This window comes from Onychostruthus taczanowskii, unplaced genomic scaffold (assembly GCF_017590055.1).
Source record: "Onychostruthus taczanowskii isolate IOZ18803 unplaced genomic scaffold, ASM1759005v1 scaffold63, whole genome shotgun sequence".
NCBI classification, from domain to species: Eukaryota; Metazoa; Chordata; class Aves; order Passeriformes; family Passeridae; genus Onychostruthus; species Onychostruthus taczanowskii.
The window spans coordinates 2,365,640-2,385,179 of NW_024504012.1; the positions used below are offsets into that span (position 1 = coordinate 2,365,640).

General features: G+C 52.8%; 1 protein-coding gene across 1 annotated transcript in view; it reads left to right on the top strand.

Moving 5' to 3' along the window:
* The window catches only part of CACNA1E (calcium voltage-gated channel subunit alpha1 E), a 93,588-nt gene that overhangs the window by 11,705 nt on the left and 62,343 nt on the right, over positions 1-19,540 (top strand). The window contains exons 4-6 of the mRNA XM_041419978.1: positions 8,176-8,279; positions 9,460-9,612; positions 10,151-10,332. Of these exons, the coding sequence (XP_041275912.1) occupies positions 8,176-8,279; positions 9,460-9,612; positions 10,151-10,332 (439 nt within the window). The remainder of the gene's footprint in view (positions 1-8,175; positions 8,280-9,459; positions 9,613-10,150; positions 10,333-19,540) is intronic.

A 19,540-nucleotide genomic window follows, 5' to 3' on the forward strand; every position in this document is an offset into this window, starting at 1 on the left:
CCTCGTCCCTCCAGCTGTGACACAGGTGTTACTGCTCCTTTCTGGACTTATTTTTTTGCTGTGTATCTCATGGGAGAGGTCCTTAGTGCAGGTGGAATCATTTTTTGTCATGTGTCTCATGGGAGAGGTCCTTAGTGCAGGTGGAATCATTTTTTGTCATGTGTCTCATGGGAGAGGTCCTTAGTGCAGGTGGAATCATGGTTGCAGACACCATGCTGGGATTTCTGTCAGCAGTGGGATTTTTGTCACCCTCTCCCTGCTGTAAATAAGCCTAATGAGGGATTTCTCCCATGAGTGGCCTCCTGGGACCTTGTGCAGGAGTGGATGGCACTGACTAGAGTTCAACTGGTGTTTGCTTCTTCTGTCAATAAATCAATTTTTTTTTTTTCCATCTCAGTGGAAATCAACACCCACCTAAAACTCCCTGATGCTAAAGCTTCCACTGGGGAACTAATAGTCACATTTGTAAACCTGCTCTCTTTGTAACCTGTGGTTTCCAAATCATCATTGCTGCCTGAAAAAACAGCCTGTTCTCCCCCAGCTAAAAATAATTTTATATGAAAGTGTGCATAAAATACCTTTACTCGTTCTGAGGCAAAACCAGCGAGGAGAACATCTGCATTTCCCCTGGGGTTTGGGGATACTCACCTTGTCTATGTGAGAACCAGAGCCAGCTGGGTGCTGATTTGGGCTGGATTTGGGACCTGCTTGATGCAGTGTGACCTGGACCAAAAGGGAGAATGGCTCAGAAATGGCTCAGAAAGGGCAGGGGAAGGTTGGTGACCTCTAAACTGATGCTTCTGAGAAAGTGAGGCTGAAAGAGCTTCAGCCACCAGCAACTGGAGCAGAAGCTCCCTGGATGCCATTGGGAATAGGGCACAGGGACCCTACATCTGCCTGCTTTGTCCTACACCCTACCAGATGGAACAGGAAGGGTTAAACTCCCTCTGCAAATATCCAGGTGGGTGTGTGCTTCACACACTTCGGTGCCTGAACATTATCAAAGCACCACTGGCTTTTTTTTTTTTTTTTTTTTTTTTTTTTTTTTTTAATAGCAGTAATACAATAACACGTGAGAGGTGAAGGGGTGGGGGAACACTGCTCACAATGGGGAAAAAAATCCAAACGGGAATCAAAAGGCCCTAGTGAAGTTGTTCTGCTCAGGAGCTGGGGAAGCAGCCGCTGTAAAAGCTGGATAAAAACACCAGGGTCACTAAAAGGAAGCGCTGCTGTCGGGGTTTTTGGGAGGGTTTAATAACCCTCTACACCTGGGTGCCTTTTGTGAAGCCCTTGGGCACGGTGGTTTTCATTAAAGGGTTTTGTGGGGTGGAGCGTGGCCAAGGGAAAGCGGGAGTGAAGGATTGCTGGCACTGCCTGCCATACCCTTAGCAAAGCCAGAGCAGGAAAGCCTGGCTCTCCAAAAATCCAAGCAGCAGCTGTGAGCCTGGTCTCTCTCTCTGACCTGCCAGGGAAATCCTGTGCACGTTTGTGTCCTGATTTCCTGCTGTGGCTGGTGGGAAGCAGGATGGAATCATTCCAAGGAAGGTGTTCCCTCCTGTGCTGCAGGGCTGCAAGGTGAGCCCAGGGACGAGGAGGGCAGCTTGGCTGTTTTGCTGGTTTTGATGCTGCCTGGATTTTGAGATGACTGTCCCGGGAAGTTCCCTTTTCACAGTTCCCCCTGAGCTCCCTCGTGGGAGAGCCAGGGATGTTTTGCCCTCAGGAATTTAGTGCACCTCGCACAAGCCCAGTTCTGTGTGTTTGGATGCTCTTTTCAGTCTCAGAGTTCCAGAGACGGAAGGGGGGTCCTTGAACAGGCGCTGGCAGCAGGGAATATTGAGGTGCTGCACGCCCTGGTGGTTTGGGGTGCTGGCCCCACAGGTGTGGGAGCACACGTGGGCTGGGAACAGGCTCTTCCCACAGTGCCACACCTGCATTTCCCTAACCTGGGGAGTGCAGTGCACACCCAGGCAAGGAAGCTTGGGCGGGTGGGTAAGAGGTTTGGAGAGCAAGTGTGGAATCAGAGCACACGTGCAGCATCCTGACGTGGTTGTCCTGCTGGAGCCTGAGCCGCTGCAAGGAGTGCTGTGCTATGGGGATAAACCAACAAAGAGACAACCCCAAGCCCAAAAGCCCAGCAATACTTTGATCACACCAGACAAGACTTTCCACCCCCCCCCTTTCCTATTTTTCATTTCATGAATGTTGGAAGTATCCAACCTGATGCCTTGCCCCCTTTCCCAGTTCTTTCCTTTCAGGACAATTAGCAAAATGTTTTGTCTTTCGTTTGGATGAATAATTAATTTCCCAGCTTGTTGAATGATTCATGTGCCATATGCCACAGCCCTGGGACCAGCACCTCACACAAAGGGCAGCACCACTTCCCTGGCTGGGCCAGGGGACAGGCTGGTGGTGAGGGAAAAGGCTTCCCCTTGCTGGGGATGGGGCGTGGAGATCCCTGTGATGTCTTGTGAAGGTTGACTTAGAACAGGGACTAGGTGGAGATAAAGAATAAAGTAGGGATTTATTAGGAGCCTTCAATGGATCCACCTTGGGCAGCACATCCCAAAATGGCCACAAAATGGACAACTGGTCAGGGGTCTCACACTTTTAACAGTTTTGGTCCATTTGCATATTGGAGTTAATGGTTTAATTACAGCTTTAGTCCATGCAGTCCCATCCTTCTTGTTTTTCTCTCTTCATCCCACAGTGTTTGTGCTCTTGGGCCTGAGATTTGGATCATTTGTCCTTGGTCCCCAGCTAGAGAAGGAATTGTTTTGTCTCCCTGCTCTGTGCAGAGAGCTCACCATCCCCTAACAAGAAGCCCGGACCCACACACCAAAGCAGCACAGAATCTGGAAAATACAAAAGCTCAAAGCTGAGGCATCACCTGGGCAGGCAGAGCTCTGGCTCTGGCTTTGGGGGAGCCAGGCACCCCCTTCTCCCAGCGCAGGATCCAGCCCGCGTGCCGCTCACGCGATCCCGGCTCCATCCTTCCCCACCCGTTGGTTTCCTGAAGCCGCAGAGTGAGTCAGTCCCTCCCACGTGGCTGCTGGTCCCTGGGGGCACTGCCTCCCCTCCCTGTGGTCCCCAGAGGCTCCTGCTGCACCCCGACACCCCGGCAGAGCTCCTGCTCTGGGGCATGCCCTCACTGTCCTCTGGGGGTAAAGCCTTCTTTGCACAGTCAGTGCACTGCTCTGGGAGATGGGGTGGGGGGCATGGCCTGAGGAAAAGGGGTTGCTTCCTCCTCATCCTCGGTGAGAAGGTGGGCTCACACAGCTGGCTGCTCTGGGGCCTCCTACCCCTCCTTTGGCACGAGCTCAGACAGGTCCCGCTGTGATCGGCCCTTCCCGATCTCTGCTTCTCCTGTGGGGCCAGCTCTCCTCTCTGCTGTCAGTGGCTTTAGGTTTCCACCAGCTCCTGTGTGTGCAAACGCAGTTTTATCAGCAAATCCTGTATCTGCTGACAGGCAGCGTGGGGATGGAGGCAGGAGGGAGATGTTTGGCCAACCCGCAGGGTGCAGGACAGGAGATGCTCCTTCATGCCCCAAATCCTGGGGGCTTCTCGGGGAAGGGGTGGCCTTGGGGGATCATCTCAGCCCCCAGATCAAAGGCTGATAAAGGCAGATTTTGTCCTTCAGCCTCATCACACCGCTCAGGGAGTCACTTGTGCCCATCCAGACCTCTCCAAGCTGCTGGGAGGGGCAGGAGCAGGAGCTGTGCAGCAGCTCAATCCACCTGGGTCACAGCCCCAAAACCCAGAAAGAGCGAGCCACGGTGGTGGAGGCTTTGACGCTGCTCTGAACTGTGCCAAGGGCGGGACTTGGCCCTGGTGTCCCTGTCCCTTGGTGTCCCCAGGGCTGTGCTCTGCTGTGGCATCCTCAGAGTGCATGACCTGAGCCTGCTGGCCCTGCCTCAAGCCAGGGTGGCACCCAAGAAATGTGAGAACATCCTGCTGCATATGATGCTGCCTGCAGAGAGGGCAGGGATGGATTCACCCCCTTGATTCACCCCCAGACAGGGCAGGAATGGGGTGAGTTCATCAGGTAACTCACTTTCTGTGAGCCCTTTGACCAGTGTATTAATTATGAACTAGTCTCCCTCATAGAGTCAGGTGGCAGTGCAAGCCTTCAGGGGCCTTTCCACTTAATTATAAATATTAATTTGCATGCCAGCCAGCACCCTGCCTGCCCCAGATTTTGGGCTGAGATTAGTCTGTCTCAGCCTATGTCTCTCCCCACCCAGCACACCCTTTGCTGGGACAGTGTGTCTGTGCGAGCTTCAGCAGCGCTCCCCGAGGGGAATGCTTCAGGGGGGCTCACTTTGGGGTCGGGGGGGATGAATCGAGGGTCAATCTGATAATTTGGGGTTCAGCCTTTGCTTGGAGTCTCTGATGTGAAGCTCTGAGCTGTGTGTGCTGTTCCTTAGGGCTGAGAGCTGGGGATGGGATGTGGATGGGGATGGGATGGGGATGGGATGGGATGGGATGGTGATGGGGATGGGATGGGATGGGATGGGATGAGATGGGATGGGATGGGATGCTGATAGGCATGGGAGCCCAGCAATGCACAGGCACAGGGGCCACGCTGGCTGCTGTCGAGTGGGATGCTGACCAAATTCAGCGTTGACGTTGTGTGGGCACCGCTGTCGAGCACCACTCGTGCTTTATTCTTCACGGTCCCAAAGAGCAGGAATCCTTTAAAATGAGATTATTCTTGGTTTTTTTTTTTTTTTTTTTGTTTTGTTTTTTCCCTTCTTTTGACCCCTGCGGGAAGAGATCTAAAGGTGCAGGTCTTCAGCTGGAGGCGAGGGCGTGTGCTCTGCTCAGCTGCTGCGAGCTGGGGCTGCGCCGGGGGCTGAGCCCGGCTCTGCCGAGCCCCAGAGCCCGCAGGTGTGGCGGCCCCAGGGGGAGCTCGCCCTCCTCCCCGGAGCCTCCAAATAAATAAAATCAAATAATCATCCTGGTTGCAAACACAAAGCGATGGATTATTATTTTTTTTCCTCTCCTGAAAGAGTGTTTTTGTCTGCTGGTGATTGCTCACTATTCAATTATACTTCGGGGGATTAGCATATATTTCCCATCCTGCCTCCTCTCTCATTTGCATCCTTCCAAAAGCTCCCCTCTGCTCTTTTCTCCACCTGAAGTCTCTCTTCCCCCTTTCCTCTGAAGTAAAACTAACCCCTTTGCCTGGGTGACCTATAAAAACGCCTTCACTTTTTTTTTTTCCCCTTCTTTTTTTCCTCCAGTACATATGATGAAAAGCATGAGATCATTGGGATTTTTATAGCCTAAATCTGGCAGCTTTTTTCAAATAACTTGGATGGTGAGATGTAATTTTAGTTTGGGTCCTTGCCTAAAAATAAAGAATAATTATTAGCACATCAGACGCGGATATTGTAAGTGATCGAAAAGGGTTTAAATTGTTCTACAGATACCAGGGCTGCTGCCCTGTGGCAGCACAAAGGTCTGTCACAGCCCAAGTCCCATCTCAGGAGCTGTGAGAAACCTGAATTCAGAAAGTTCTGGCTGATAAGAGTTTATATATTAAAAAAAAATAGTAAAAGGCATGGTTGGAGGGTTAATAAACAATTGCCAGGTGAGGTATACTGAAGCCCAAAGCAGCACGGTGTGTTTGTAGCATTGGATTTATAATTAACTGTGCTACCAGTGAAGCCTGGCTATCCAGGAGAGGAGATGTGTGTAACTTCCAGCCACACAAGGGCTTGGGAAAAGCAGCCAGCAGCCAGGCTGGCGTGCCTGGAAGCTTGGTTTGCTTTTCCCAGCCGCTTTATTAGGTGTGAGGGTGATGTAGGGCTGCTCAGCCCGTGCCCGGAGGCTCTGGGCTGGCAGGGAGCAGCTGCCGTGTGTCCCGGTGCCTCTGCCCTCGCTGCCTGCAGCAGGATGTGCAGCCCCTGTGTCACGGCAGCGGGTCAGCCTTCTGTCACCGCTCGGGTGACAGCTCCGAGTGCCACCGCCTCGCTCTGGTGATCTGTCCAAACCTCCTTCCCAAAGAGCTCGTGATGTCCCCTGTCCCCCGGAGAGGACAAGGAGCACGTCACCTTGCCACAGAGGAGTCCCATTCTTAGCAGCTAATCTAGAGCGCGGGGAAGGAGCGCCCTGGAACCGCCCGAGCCTTGCCTGGAGGCTGAGCACGGCGCTCCGGAGCCCTTCACACAAATCTGGGTTAGCCGAGGACTCTGCAGCCGGGCGCTGCTCCTGCCCGGGGAGCGGCGGTCTGCCCCGGGTGAGAGGAGAGAGCAGAGAGCTGCTCATCCCAGTGCTGCTCTGCTGCGGAGCCTTTCCAGCTGTGCTGGGCTGGCTGGAGCCTGCATCCTGCCCCGGAGCATCCCCGGCCCCCCGGGGCTGCTCAGTCCTGGCTGGGGCTGTTCCTGCCCCTTTGGGAGGCTGGTGGCTCTCCAGGGGCTGGGACAGCAGGAGAAAAAGCTGAAGGAGGGTTTCCAGCACGGTGTTGGCACAGTGTGTCCCCTGTGCTGGAATTTTGGGGAGCACTGGGGTACCTTCCTCTCGCTGGCTTGGTGGGTGAAGGGGTGGGAAGTGACTCTTCTGCCTCCCTCGTGCTGCCGAGTGGCCGTGCTTTATCATACTTATTGATTTTGATCTTACAACCAATTTAACAGCACAGCTCTGGCTGCTTCTGACTTAATTAAGTCCCTTTTCTGCTCTCCTGTCAGTCCTGTGGGCAGCAGGGGCTGGACACGGGCTGGGGCATGGAGACTGGGTGTGGAAAGGGAAAGTGCCAGCAAGGGTAAAAGATCCCTGTAAATATCAGGCATAAGAAGTGTGATACACAGGGTGTTGTGGGTGATGCACCCCACTGCTGCTGAGGCTTGCACTGGGGCAGGGAGGAAGAGGAGGCTGGGGAAAGGAGCTGAAAGAACCCGGTTTGCAGATGTGACAGCTGCCAGGGTATCCTAGGAAACCCAGCTGCCTTTCTGGAGGGACAGGTTGGTACCTGCTGTACCTCAGGGAGAGGGTGAGAGAAAGAGTGCTAATTGCTCAGCACGCCAGAGAGCTGCTCTGGCCTGTAATTAGATGAATTAGTGGAACAATGACCCAATTTCCCTCAGTTTTTGGATTACTGCAAACAGCCCTGAGGTTGCTGCCTCCCTCTGTCCTGTTCTCCTCCCCATCCCCTCCTCTCCCACCCCCTGCTGCTCTAGTGCAACTTCTCTGCTCCTCACCCAGCACCTGGATGGGAGAGGATTCTGCCAGCATCCCTGAGGTGCAGCATCCCTGTTCCCAGTGTTCCCAGAGCAGGTGCAGGGTCCCTGAGTGTTTCCACTGCTGGACTCGGTGTGCACCAGCTCCCTCCTTGCTCCAATTTGTTTTCCAGAGACGGGCTTGGAAAAAAAAAAAAATCTTTGTGTTTTAAAAGAAAACCTCTGGAGTCCTTCCTGTGCCTGCTGGTTGCCTTCCAAGGTCATCAAACTTTCATTACTATAGATTTTGGAATGTGTGCGAGGTTCTGGGCTCCTTCTCAGCAGTCCCAGAGGTGGGACTCTGAGGAAGCTCCGTGTGTGGAAAAAGCCAGGGCAGCTCATGGCTGGAGGTGCTGCCACAGGAGCACGGAGGGGAGGCACTCACATCCCCGAGGTGCTGCTCCTGGGCCATGTGCCACCTTCCTGGGAGGGATTCTGCACGATCCTTGAGACCCCAGCTGGGATCCGTGGGTGATATGGGGCTGTTCCCAGCCATCCTGGGTGTGGGGGGCACTGATGGGGGGCTGCTGGGGCTCGGGGGTCCCTGTGTGCCTTTGTCTGGTCATAGCTGCCTGTGAACTTGGGTGTGAGCATCAAAGGAGTCTTGCTGACCTTTGGGAGGAGTTAATCTCTGTCCCTGCTCAGGGACATGGCTTGAGAAGCTTCATGGCTTCCCCAACTGGTTGAGGAAAAGATTTCCTTGGAGAAAAGCGGGAAAAATCTGTTTATTTAACAGGCATAAGCACAAAAAATGAACAATATTAAACAATAGAACCTCTTGCTGCTCCCAAGAGGTGACAAACTCAGAAAGTCCCCTTGGTGGGCTGTAGCCCGGCTAGCTCAGCCAGCAGAGCATGGCACTCTTATCTGAGGCTTGTGGCCTGGTTTGACAACATGGCACTGACGTGGCCAAGGGCTTCCCCTGGGCTAACTCTGCTCTGTCCCTGTGTGCCCACAGCATCCTGGCCACGGCCGGGACACACTTCAACACCCACGTGGACCTGCGGACGCTGCGGGCCGTGCGCGTGCTCAGGCCGCTGAAGCTCGTCTCGGGCATTCCCAGTAAGTTGGATGCTCCTGATCTTCCTCCCTGGGTGTCTGCATCTGTCCCTGATGTCCCTGGGGGGAGAGGGGTCCTTGTGCCACCTTATCTTGATGCTCTGTCAAGGCTGAGCTAGAACAGAGGCTGGATGGAGTTAAAGAATAAAGTAGGGGTTTATTAAAAGGCCTCAATGGATCCACCTTGGGCAGCACAAGAGCCCAGCCAGGGCTGCACCCAAGATGAACCAAAATGGTCACAAAATGGACACTTGGTCACGAAGTCTCTCACTTTTATCAGTTCTGCTCCATTTGCATATTGGAGTTAATTGTCCAATTCCAGCTTTAGCCCCTGCAGTCCCATCCTTTTTGTTTTTCTCTCTTCAGCCCACGGTGTTTGTGCTCTTGGGCTGAGATTTGGATCATTTGTCCTTGGTGCCCAGCTGGAGAAGGAATTGTTTTGTCTCCCTGCTCTGTGCAGAGAGCTCACCATCCCCTCATATGAAGCCCAGATCCACACACTGAAGCAGCACAGAATCTGAAAACTTAAAAGCTCAAACCCGAGGCATCAATCCCACCTTTCCATCTAGAGGGAACTCAAAGGTGGCAGCACTTGGTGTCCCCGGGTGGCACTGTCCCCTGCAGAGCTCGCTGGCAGCTCCTCTTTCCTGGCCAGAAGGCAGTGGGTGGATCCTTTCAGGACTGGGGTTTGTTCAGGGGAGATTTCTTGGTGGTGTTTTTTTCCTTTTTTCTTTTTGTTGCAAGATTTAATCTGTTGGCACAGGCATAAATAAAAAAACTAAGCTGCTGCTGGCACCAGTCCTCCTGTCCCTCCTGCCCTGGGCACTGGCAGGGCTGGATCCATGCCCTGGGGGCAACCAGGGGGACAGAGATGCACAAGCCATGTCCCACCAAGTCCAGCTGGGGCAGGGACAGACAGGACATTGGAGTGGGGGCCAGAAACAACCTCTGCTGGAGGTTGCTCTGTAGCTTGGCTTTCCCTCCCTTTCAATGGTGCTTTCCTCCAGCATCTTCCTGCCCAGAGGGCTCCTCCAGGCTGTGCTGGCTTCTTGCACCTCTCTGTTGGCTGTCCATCCTCTCTGCTCCCTGTCTTCCTCCTGCCAGATTTGGGATGGATGTGTCCCTGGAAAGGGGTTTGCATTGCTGCTCTGAGCTGTGCCCTTTTTCTCCTCTCCTCTCCCAGGCTTGCAGATTGTCCTGAAATCCATAATGAAGGCCATGGTGCCTCTCCTGCAGATCGGCCTGCTGCTCTTTTTTGCTATTCTCATGTTTGCCATCATCGGCCTGGAGTTCTACAGCGGGAAGCTGCACCGAGCCTGCTACACAAACAATTCAGGTGAGGACAAGGGCTGGGCACCTGTTCTATTTGTTGTGTGCACTCGTGGCAGGAAGGAATGATGAACCTGACTCCATGTTCTCAGGAGGCAAATTTGTTATTTTAGGATACTAAATTATATTAAAGAATACTAAACTAAACTATACTAAAGAATACTAAAGAATGCAGAAAGGATACTTACAGAAGGCTAAAAAGATAATAATAAAACTCGTGACTCTTTCCAGAGCTCTGACACAGCTTGGCACTGATTGGCCAAAGAGTCAAACCAATTCACGTTTGCAATGAAACAATCACCTGTTGGTTAAACAATCTCCAACCACATTCCAAAGCAGCAAAACACAGGAGAAGCAAATGAGATAACATTGTATTCCTTTTTCTCTGAGGCTTCTGAGCTTCCCAGGAGAGGAATCCTGGGCAAGGGGATTTTCCAGAAAATATGAACGCGACAGGCACCCTCTCCACATCCCACGAGTGGAAAAGAGCTGGGATGAGCTGTCCCTCACCTCTGCTTCCTTTGGCTCTCTGCTGTGTGCTGCAGGTGAACTAGAGGAGCTGGACCCTCCCCATCCCTGCGGGGTGCAGGGCTGCCCCCCGGGCTACGAATGCCGGGAGTGGATCGGTCCCAACGATGGGATCACGCAGTTCGACAACATCCTCTTTGCTGTGCTGACCGTCTTCCAGTGCATCACCATGGAAGGGTGGACCACAGTCCTGTACAACGTGAGTAGGGCTGCTCCGGGTGGGCAGCTGGGAGCTGTTTCTGTGTGCTGGAAGCTCGGAAGATCCAGAGTTCCCTTTGTGATGGAAATGGGGTTAATCTTTCCAGAATTTGGGCATGTTCTGTGCCTCCAGGCAAAGGGAGCTCTAAGGGCCTGGTCCCTATCTATGGCATGGAAATGGGGTTAATCTTTCCAGACTTTGGGTGTGTTCCGTGCCTCCAGGCAAAGGGAGCTCTAAGGGCCTGGTCCCCATCTCTGGCTCACTTCAGAGAGCAAAACCTCGTGGGCATGTCCTGCAGTAATCCTCCTGCTGGAAGGCTGTGCCTGGGGAGGCTTCCTGCCTTGCCTGCTCCTCCTGTGCTCCCCAGGGCTGCTCTGGGAGAGTGGACACGTTTTCTGGGCATTGCAGAGCGGGCAGAGGATGTCTGGTGCCCTGGGAAAACCTCAGAGCTGGGCTCAGATCCCTTCTCTGGGGCAGGGACAGCATTTCAGCATCCAGCGGGGAGCTGGGATCTTTGTGCTGATGGAGCAGGGAATGGCTGGGCTGAGTTCCTGTGGTTTGCAGCTGCTGGAAGCTGCTGATGCCCAAGCCCTTGGGGTGCCCAGAGAGCAACGTGAGGGCAAAGCTGGATAAAAAGCTCCAGGTTATCCCAGAGTGCAATATCGCCGTGGGCGACTGGCCATATAGGCATGTTTGAGTTTGTGGGCTAGAAGCAACCATGCCTGTTCTGTTCCCAGCCTAATTTCAGCATCAATTTTGGCGTCACTGCACCGGGAATGTTTTTATACCCTGGTTCCCATAACGCCCGGGGATTTGCAGAGTGGCATTGCTCTGCAGGAGGCAAATTGGATGGCATGTGGTGGGGAAACTGCTGCAGGAGGGACGCTGGCATCTGGGGAAAGGCTGTTTTGAAACCCCAGGCTGTCAGCATTGGGGCCCCCTTCCTTGCTGAGTCTGTCACAGGGTCCCTCTGGGGGTGCAGGATGGCGTGTGTGGACAGATGGATTGTGAAACCTAGACTGGAGTAGAAAGGGGAGAGTTCATTGCAGAGGCTTGACCTTTCCACGAGGATTTGGTTTTCCTCTTCCTGAAGGAGACAGCAGTGTCAGGATCTTGCTGTGTCAGTGGGGGAATGAATTAGGATTGAACCACCCGGGAGTTCAGACCAAAAATCTTCAATTTTGTGTCTGCTTCTGGTGTGTCAGTGGGACTGGAGACTCACCCACAGCACCTGTTGCCCAGGTTTGATTGAGTATATCAGGGAAGGTGGTTTGCCAGTGTATCATGTGCAGCCTGTGCATGCCTGGGGCTGGTGCCAGCCACCTGCCCTGAGCCTTGCTCCTGTGTTGATGGCTGTCTCCCTGCAAAACCTTCTTCCATCAGTGGTCCCCCCGTCTCCCCCTTCCCAGCCTTTGGAGCCTGCAGCAACCAGCAGCAGTGCTGCCCGTGCTGGAGTTCTGCTGGTGGGGTGTGAGGGGATGGGGAACAGATGGGCAGTTCATGTTCTGATGGACCTCAGGGGTTTGTTTGAGTGAGTCTGGTCTCCACTCCTCCCTGCTGCTCGGGGTGTCCTTGCTGGGAAGGCTGGACCTGATCCCTTCAGTGTCTGGGATTTGCTGATTCATCACCTGGGTCTGAAACCCCAGGAGCTGGGAGCTCTGAAAGCTGTGCCTTCCCTGCAGGAACCCCTTTTCACTACCCTAGCTGCTGAACTGGGGGCTCTCAGGGACCCCTGTGGGGATCCAAATCATCTTCCCAGCCCGTTCAGCAAAGCTGGGCAGAGGTGCTCTGTCACTGTCACGCTCTGTCACCACAGTCCCAACAGCCAGGACCATAAGGTGCCTCCCTTCCCTGTCCCTCTGCAAAGAACCAGCTGTTACTGACCAGTTATGGAAAGGAGCAGGGACCTTCCTTAGCTTTTAATTGAATGAGAGTTTGTGGCCTTGGTAGCATTAAATGCTGCTGATTCACCTCGGGGTTGGCCAGAGCTGGAATTCCCAGCACTGCTGGGCTGCACCTCCCGTCCTCCCCAGGACTCTCAGGGGGCCTCGTGCTGCAAAGGTTGGGGGTGCTTGGTCCTTTTGCTACCTGGAGACAGAAAAATGGATTTTTGTCTCTTTTGTTTTGATAAGAAGATGGGGGATGCAGTCTCTGGGGGATGCAGGAGGAGGGCTGGGAAACCACAGGGGTGCTCTGCCATCACCTTCATCACTTGGGGCAGTGAGGCAGAGCAGGCTCCTGCTGCTAACCATGCCCAGGCCATGCCCCAGCTTTGGGGGGCTCCACTTTCCCACTGGCATAAAGTGATGGGGGGCTGTGTCCTTGTGGATTAACGCTGCAGGGGAGAGGGAGATGGCAGGAAAACCACTTTAGCAATCTCTCAAAGAAATTGCTTACTGCAGAATTCCCCTGTGTGACTATTATCATGATTTTAAGATCTGTTTTCCCACCATTCTACCAGGTCTACCAGTGTGGCTCCTGGAATTTGCAGGCAGCATTACAACAAGCTAATTTCCACATGGATTATTTCATCCTTGTGCTTGCTTTTTGCTTTCTTTGTGTCAACTTTGCCTTCACGAAATAGAAATTGCAGTATGGGTTGAAATAAAAGAATTGTGGGGTGTTGTTGCTTTTCCAGCTCCTGTCCCTGGGAGCCTGGAGGGCTTTGATTTGTTTTGGGGGGTGTTTGGCTTTGGGACTGCCTCTGTGGTCTGAAACAAGGGCTAAGAAGTATTTTGGTTTTCTTCTCCTGGAGCAGAGGCCCCTTCCCTGGGCTGGCTCCAGACCCAGCCTGATTTCTGTAGGGACCAGAGGGAAGTACAGGGACTCACTGTCCTGCTTCTCTGCCTCTGTGCCAGCCTGGGGCAGGGATGCATTTGTCATCAAGCAGTGCTGCTGGGGCCTGGGGGGATGGCAGGGCTGCAGCAGGGGGGCACAGGTGACACTGGTGGCTTCGGATGCTCAGCCCAGCTCCCACCATCCCAGGAAGCAAAGAGGATCTGTGTCCCCTGTCGATCTGCCCTGTGAAATCTTAATTTCCTGAGGGAGCTGGGAGGGTTCACCTTGGACAAAAGGAGGCCCAGGGGGGATTTCCTCACTTCCCTACTGTCATGGTAGGGAACTGGTTTTTGCCTCTTATAAAAAAATCTCCATAACCTTAACAAAAAAGTTTTTCTCCCTAACTAAACTATTTAAAATATAAACTAACTAAAATTTTTAAGTTTTATTTCTTTACATTACCAATAGAAAAAAAAAATAGAAGGAAAAAAAGAAGTAATCTAAAGAGTTTATTTTGATTCTTACTTCTTTCCCCCTTTTAATTACTATTAATCAAATTTTCTTTATACCCTTTAAAATTTTTAAACCTACTTTACCTTTCTCCTAATCCTATCTCACAACAAAAAATAAATACACTAATAATTAACCAACACTAGAACCCACCACACTCATCAAAACATTAATTAAAAAGTCTCAAAATTAAGAAAATCTAAAATTAACAACCCAAAACCACTACATAAAATTAACATTTCCAGCCAATTTCAAACTAAAACCACCACGTCTGCAACTCCCTGACGGAAGGTTGTGACCAGATGGGGTTTGGTCTCTTCTCCCAGGTAACAGGGTGAGAAAAATTGCCCTCAAGTTGCACCAGGCGAGGTCCAGGATTGGATATCAGGACAAACTTCTCTAAAAGGGTTGTCAAGCCCTGGCATGGGCTGCCCAGGGAAGCACTGGAGGGATTTAAAAGATGGGCAGATTTGGGGACACGTTAGGATAAACTTCTCCAAAAGCCCTGGCACGGGCTGCCCAGGGAAGCACTGGAGGGATTTAAAGAGATGGGCAGATTTGGGGACACGTGAGTGGTGGCCTTGGTGCTGCTGGGTTGATGGTTGGGTTGGATGACCCTTGGGGCTAACCCAGCCCAAAAACTGCTGTGGTTGCTGCTGGCACTGCTGGGTTGATGGTTGGGCTGGATGACCTCTGGGGCTTCCCCAGCCCAAACGCTGCTGTGGTTGCTGCTGGCGCTGCTCACAGGCTCTGAGCCTGCTGCGTGCTTCCCTGTGTGGATCTGCCTCGCAGGCTGAGCTCCTCATCCTCTCCTCGCGCCAGGGATTGGGACCACAGGGAAGCAGGAGGGCCCAACAGCACAGGGAGCCTTAGGAGATGCCAGGGCTGAGTGCTGAGAGCCTTCTGGGTGCTTCTGGAGCAGGAGGGGAGCGTTTGCTGGGGCAAAGAACACCAAGCTGCTGGTGGCTTCCAAAAACACCTCCCAAAATGCAGCGGTGGCGGGCAGAGCTGTGTCCATGGCCTCGGAGGAGGTGGGTCTGGGTCTTGCAGCCCCATGCAGAGCTGGGCAGCTGCAGCAGAGAGCCAGGAGGCTGAAGGGCCGTGGGTTGGGTGCCAAGTGTGAGCTGTGTGTGCGGGCACGCTGCAGGAGTGGCTGGGAGCAGGAGCTGCGGCAAGGATGGGGGTTTGCAGCATGTGTGACTCAACCCCCACGTGCTTCCAGCATGCTGGAGGGGCTGGGGCCAGCAGGGGAGGATCCCCTCAGTGTCTGGGATCTCCTCTAGGCGTGGGGTGCAGAAGGGTTTTGGTGAATCCGTGTGCATTTTGTGCTGGGTTTGCACAAGTTGCTCGGACTGGTTCTGTGTGTGAGGCACCAAACTCGAGATCACAGGATCACAGAATGGTTTGGGTTGGAAGGGGCCTTTTAAACATCATCCAGTCCAACTCCTCTGCCACGGACAGGGACACCTTCCCCTAGTCCAGGTTTCTCAGAGCCCCATCCAACCTGGCCTTGAGCACTTCCAGGGATGGGGCATCCAACACCTATCTGGGCAACCTGTGCCAGTGTGTGACCAGCCTCCTTGGAAAGAAATTCACAGACTGACTGGGTTGGAAGAGGCCTTAAAGATCATCAAGTCCAACCCAGCCCCAGAGCCTCAACTAAACCCTGGCACCAATTGCCACATCCAGGCTTTGTTAAACACACCCAGGGATGGTGACTGCACCACCTCCCTGGGCAGCCATTCCAGAACTTTAAATTCTTCCCTATATCTAATTTAAATCAACCATCTTTCACACTGAAACCACTACCCCTTGTCCTGTGACAACAAGCCCGGACAAAATGTTTGTCCTCACCTTCCTTACAATTAAAGTACTGAAGGTCTTCTGCTGGAGGCTGCCTTTGAAATGCAGTGGCACATCCCTCCTTTTTGAATCAGGGGCTGCTCAGGCCAGCCTGATTTGGCATGCTGGGGAAGGGAGGTGTGTTGGTATCACTGGTCATGCCAGAGCACATGGGTCAGAGATGTGAGCAAGGCTTGGCTCTTCTGCTTCTTGCCCCGTTTGCCCCAGTCACCCTTGGAGGGGGTCAGAGGAGGAATCTGTTGCAGAGCAGTTGTTTTTCCACGTGTGTGAGTACAAAATTGCTCATTGCATGTTGGCATTGATTCCTGGGGTTTCACAGCCATCCCTTGGGGTGCTCAGCCCTACTTGCCCTGCCTGAAGCACCTTTGTGTGAGCAGTGTGAGTGAGACCTGAGCGTGGAGCAGCTCTGGGGGGATTCCTCCTCAGCCTTTTGGAGAGTGAGGACAGTGCCTGGCTTTCCAAAGAGGCAGCAAAATTGCCTTGACCAGAGAGGGTTTTCCTCTTTTTGGAGGATTTGCTCAGACCTGAGATGATCTTGGAAACCTCCCCTGAGCCCCAGTACCTCCAGGAGCTGCTGCAGGTCCTCTGGACACTGCTGTCTGTCTCCTGGGAGAGCTGCAGCAGTGCCAGCCACACACCAAGAGTTGTGGGAGCTCTGCTGGTGGCTCAAAGATCCCAGAACCAGCCCTGACACCGCAGTGATGGGCTGGAGAGCTCGGCACAGCAGGAAGCTGGGAGTGTGATGCACAACGGTGACTCCCAGCAAGGAGCTGGGAAGAGGAGGAGAGGAGGAGGAGGAGAGAGAGGTGGGAGGGATGGCAAAAAGAGGGAAACCACCTGGCTCTTTGTCGATGTGTTTGTAGGCCCCAGGACGAAGGAAGAGATGAATCTGACTCCATATTCCTTAGAGGGCTGATTTATTGTGTTATGATATTATATTAAAAAGTGCTATACTAAAACTATACTAAACTATAGAGAGAAAGGAACACATCAGAAGGCTGGAAAGGAATGAATAATAAAAACCTGTGACAGACCATGGTCCCAATCCCTGGACTGGGATTGGTCACTAAGTAAGAACAATTCAAGTGCTGGCATAAACAATTCTCCAAATCACATTCCAAAGTAGCAAAACAGGGATTTTTCATAAAAATATCATGGTGACAGCTCTTTAGCTCTCTGTGCTCTGGGGCGGCACCAGGGTCTCCGGCTAGCGAGGGGAACAGGAGTCCCTTCTTATGTGTTAGAAATTAAGGCACAACGCACACAGAGAATATCCTGGCAGGCAGGTATGAAAATTTAATCAGCACCCAGAGCTCCGAGCAGCTCGGCAGCGAGCAGAGCCCGCGATGCCTCTGCAGCTATTCCTGGCGGGATGGGCTGGGCTGCGGGAATGGAGGCTGCCAAAAAGTCCCCAGCGCTTGTGACACCGTGGGACAGAGCCCTTTCCTTCTCCCTCCTCCGAAATGCTGCTTTAAACACGCTCAGAGCAGATCCACAAAGGAGGCTGCAGGTTCCACCTCAATGGTTCAAACCCTTCCGAACTCAAAAAATGAGCTGTTTTCCCCCAAATGGCTCTAGTTGGTGCCCGTGCTGCCAGCCGTGGGTGCTGCCAGGCACGTGTGTGGCAGCCAGCCTGCTCTCCCCTCTCCTCCCTTTGGAAAAACAGAGCACTTTCTTTCCCCACACTCAGCAAAGCCAGACCCTCACCAGCTTGCCAAATGTTCCTGCCTTATTTCTTTTTTTTTTCCCCTTCTTCCCCTTTTTCCCTCTGTGTGTGTGTGTATGCAATGAAATGACACAGCAAGAAACAAACTGTGTCTGCTGGATCCCATCTTCCAGGCATGTTCTAGCAAAAGCTGCCTGCCCACACCCTCCTCCCTGCCTGCACGGGGAAGTCTGGAAGCACTGGGGGAGCTGAGGGGGGCTGCTGGGGGTACCACGGGTGCTCTGGCATCACCCAGCAGCTCCAGGCTCAAGGCAGGGGTTCTCAGTGCTGCCTTGCTCATCTTTGATAAGCCCAGGATTTATAATTCCATTAGCAGGTTTGGTGCTGGTGTTGGTGAGGTATTGTATTTGTGGGGTCCCTCGTGGCAGGACAGAAGTATTAATCTGACTCCATGTTCTCAGAAGGCTAATTTATTATTTTATGATACTGTATTATATTAAAGAATATTATACTAAGCTATACTAAAGGATACTTACAGAAGGCTAAAAGCTAATGAAAACTCATGGCTCTCTTGCCAGTCTCGACACAGCTTGACCCTGACTGGACAAAGAGTCAAAACAACTCACACCAGAATCCAATGAAACAATCACCTGTTGGATAAATAATATCCAACCACATTCCAAAGCAGCAAAACACAGGAGAAGCAAATCAGATAATATTGTTTTCCTTTTTCTCTGGGGCTTCTGAGCTTCCCAGGAGTGAATCCTGGACAAAGGGATTTTTCAGAAACTATGAATGTGACAGTGAGGTGTTGGAAAGCTGGTTCCAGACCTCTTGGTGGATGTGCTCCAGGGCTGGCTTGTGGGGCTCTTGGGGTCTGTGAGTGAGGTTCTGAAGGGGTCTGTTTCCCCAGAGCAGCACAGCTGAAGCTGGGGATGTTCCTCCATGTAGGAACGTAATACAACAATGAAAATCATATCGCTGGGCCCAAGCTGCCTCTCTGGGCTTGCAGCATGCCCAAAACAAAGCAGGGATCGAGGTTCCATGAGGAAACAGCCTTAAAGCTGATCCTATGGAAGCCATGCCCTGCTGCAATGTCCAGCTGGAGAGGCAGAGGTGCTGGCACATCGGTCTGCTCTGGAGACAACTGTGAAGCTTTGCAAATGCTCCATCAGGAAAAGTTCATCCTGCCTGAGGAGTGGTTAGGGGGGTGCTGGGGAAGGTGCAGGAGTGGTCTGGGTAGGGGGGAAAGTGAAAGTTTGGGAGCAAAAGTGGAGGGATCCCAGTGAGGGATGATGTGGGGAGAGGCAGAGCAGGAGGCACACATGAGGACTGGGTTTGTGCATCGATGCTGGGGCATCTGGGTGCAATTTCTTGGTGGGTTGGAGGAGAACAGCACCAAAGTTGGTCTCAGTGCCTATTTCAAATATTTTGAAAATGTTTGATTTTTAGTAATGCTTCTGGCAGCGCATTTTTTGCATTCCCTTTAGGAAACAGAAAAATGAAATGCATCGTGTCCTTTTCCTGTTTCCCCACTCCCTCCCTCCCTGCATGCACTCAGAGAGAAGATTATGCTGAGCTTTGGTGTTTTCCTCTGGCATTATTCCTGCCTGTCCCTGGCACCCCAGAGCTTCCCAGGGCCAGTGGAGGGCAGTGCTGGAGGGAGGCAATGGGGCAGGAGGTGCCCACCCTGCCTGGAGACCCTGACACTTGGCCGTGGCAGGATGTGTCCCACCCCGGGCCAGTCCTGGCCTTGCAGAGGAAATGCACCCATTTCCTCATTAACCTGATTTGGGAAAGCAAAGCATTTCCATTCAGATCTTGTCCAGTGCCAGGGTCACTGATGGATCCCAGGCAGGGAGTGAAGCATGGCCCTGCATGCAGGAGATTCAATTACTGCCATTAAAGGGAACAAGGAGATCTGTTACTGTGCTGGGGAGAGCAGCAGCGGGTGTCAGGGGCTGCAGGGAGCTGCTCAGACCAGGGAATCTGCTGAGAGGTATTTTTATAATTCATTTTCTCCCCCTTTTGCTGGGCTGTGAGGCTGTGGGTGCTGGCCTGTGTGTGATTCTCAGCTGGATGCAGCTGTGGTTTGCAGGGAGGAGCAGGTCAGGGGCTGGAGAGGTGATGCTGGGGGACACCATCAGCTGTGGCAGGGCCACGATGGGTGTCACCACCAGGAAAAGACCATTGGAAGTTGCCAAGCCAAGGATTTGGAGCGCAAACCATGGAAGCTGTGGTGGTTTTGCACCTGCTGTCCTGCTCTGCAAGCACCTGAGAAGTGCAGGGAAGGCAGGCGCAGCTCCCAGGGCAAAGATCCTTGAGATCCATGGCTTTTCCCATCATCCCCATCATCCCCAAACCTCTCTGTGAATGAAATCCACACCCTGC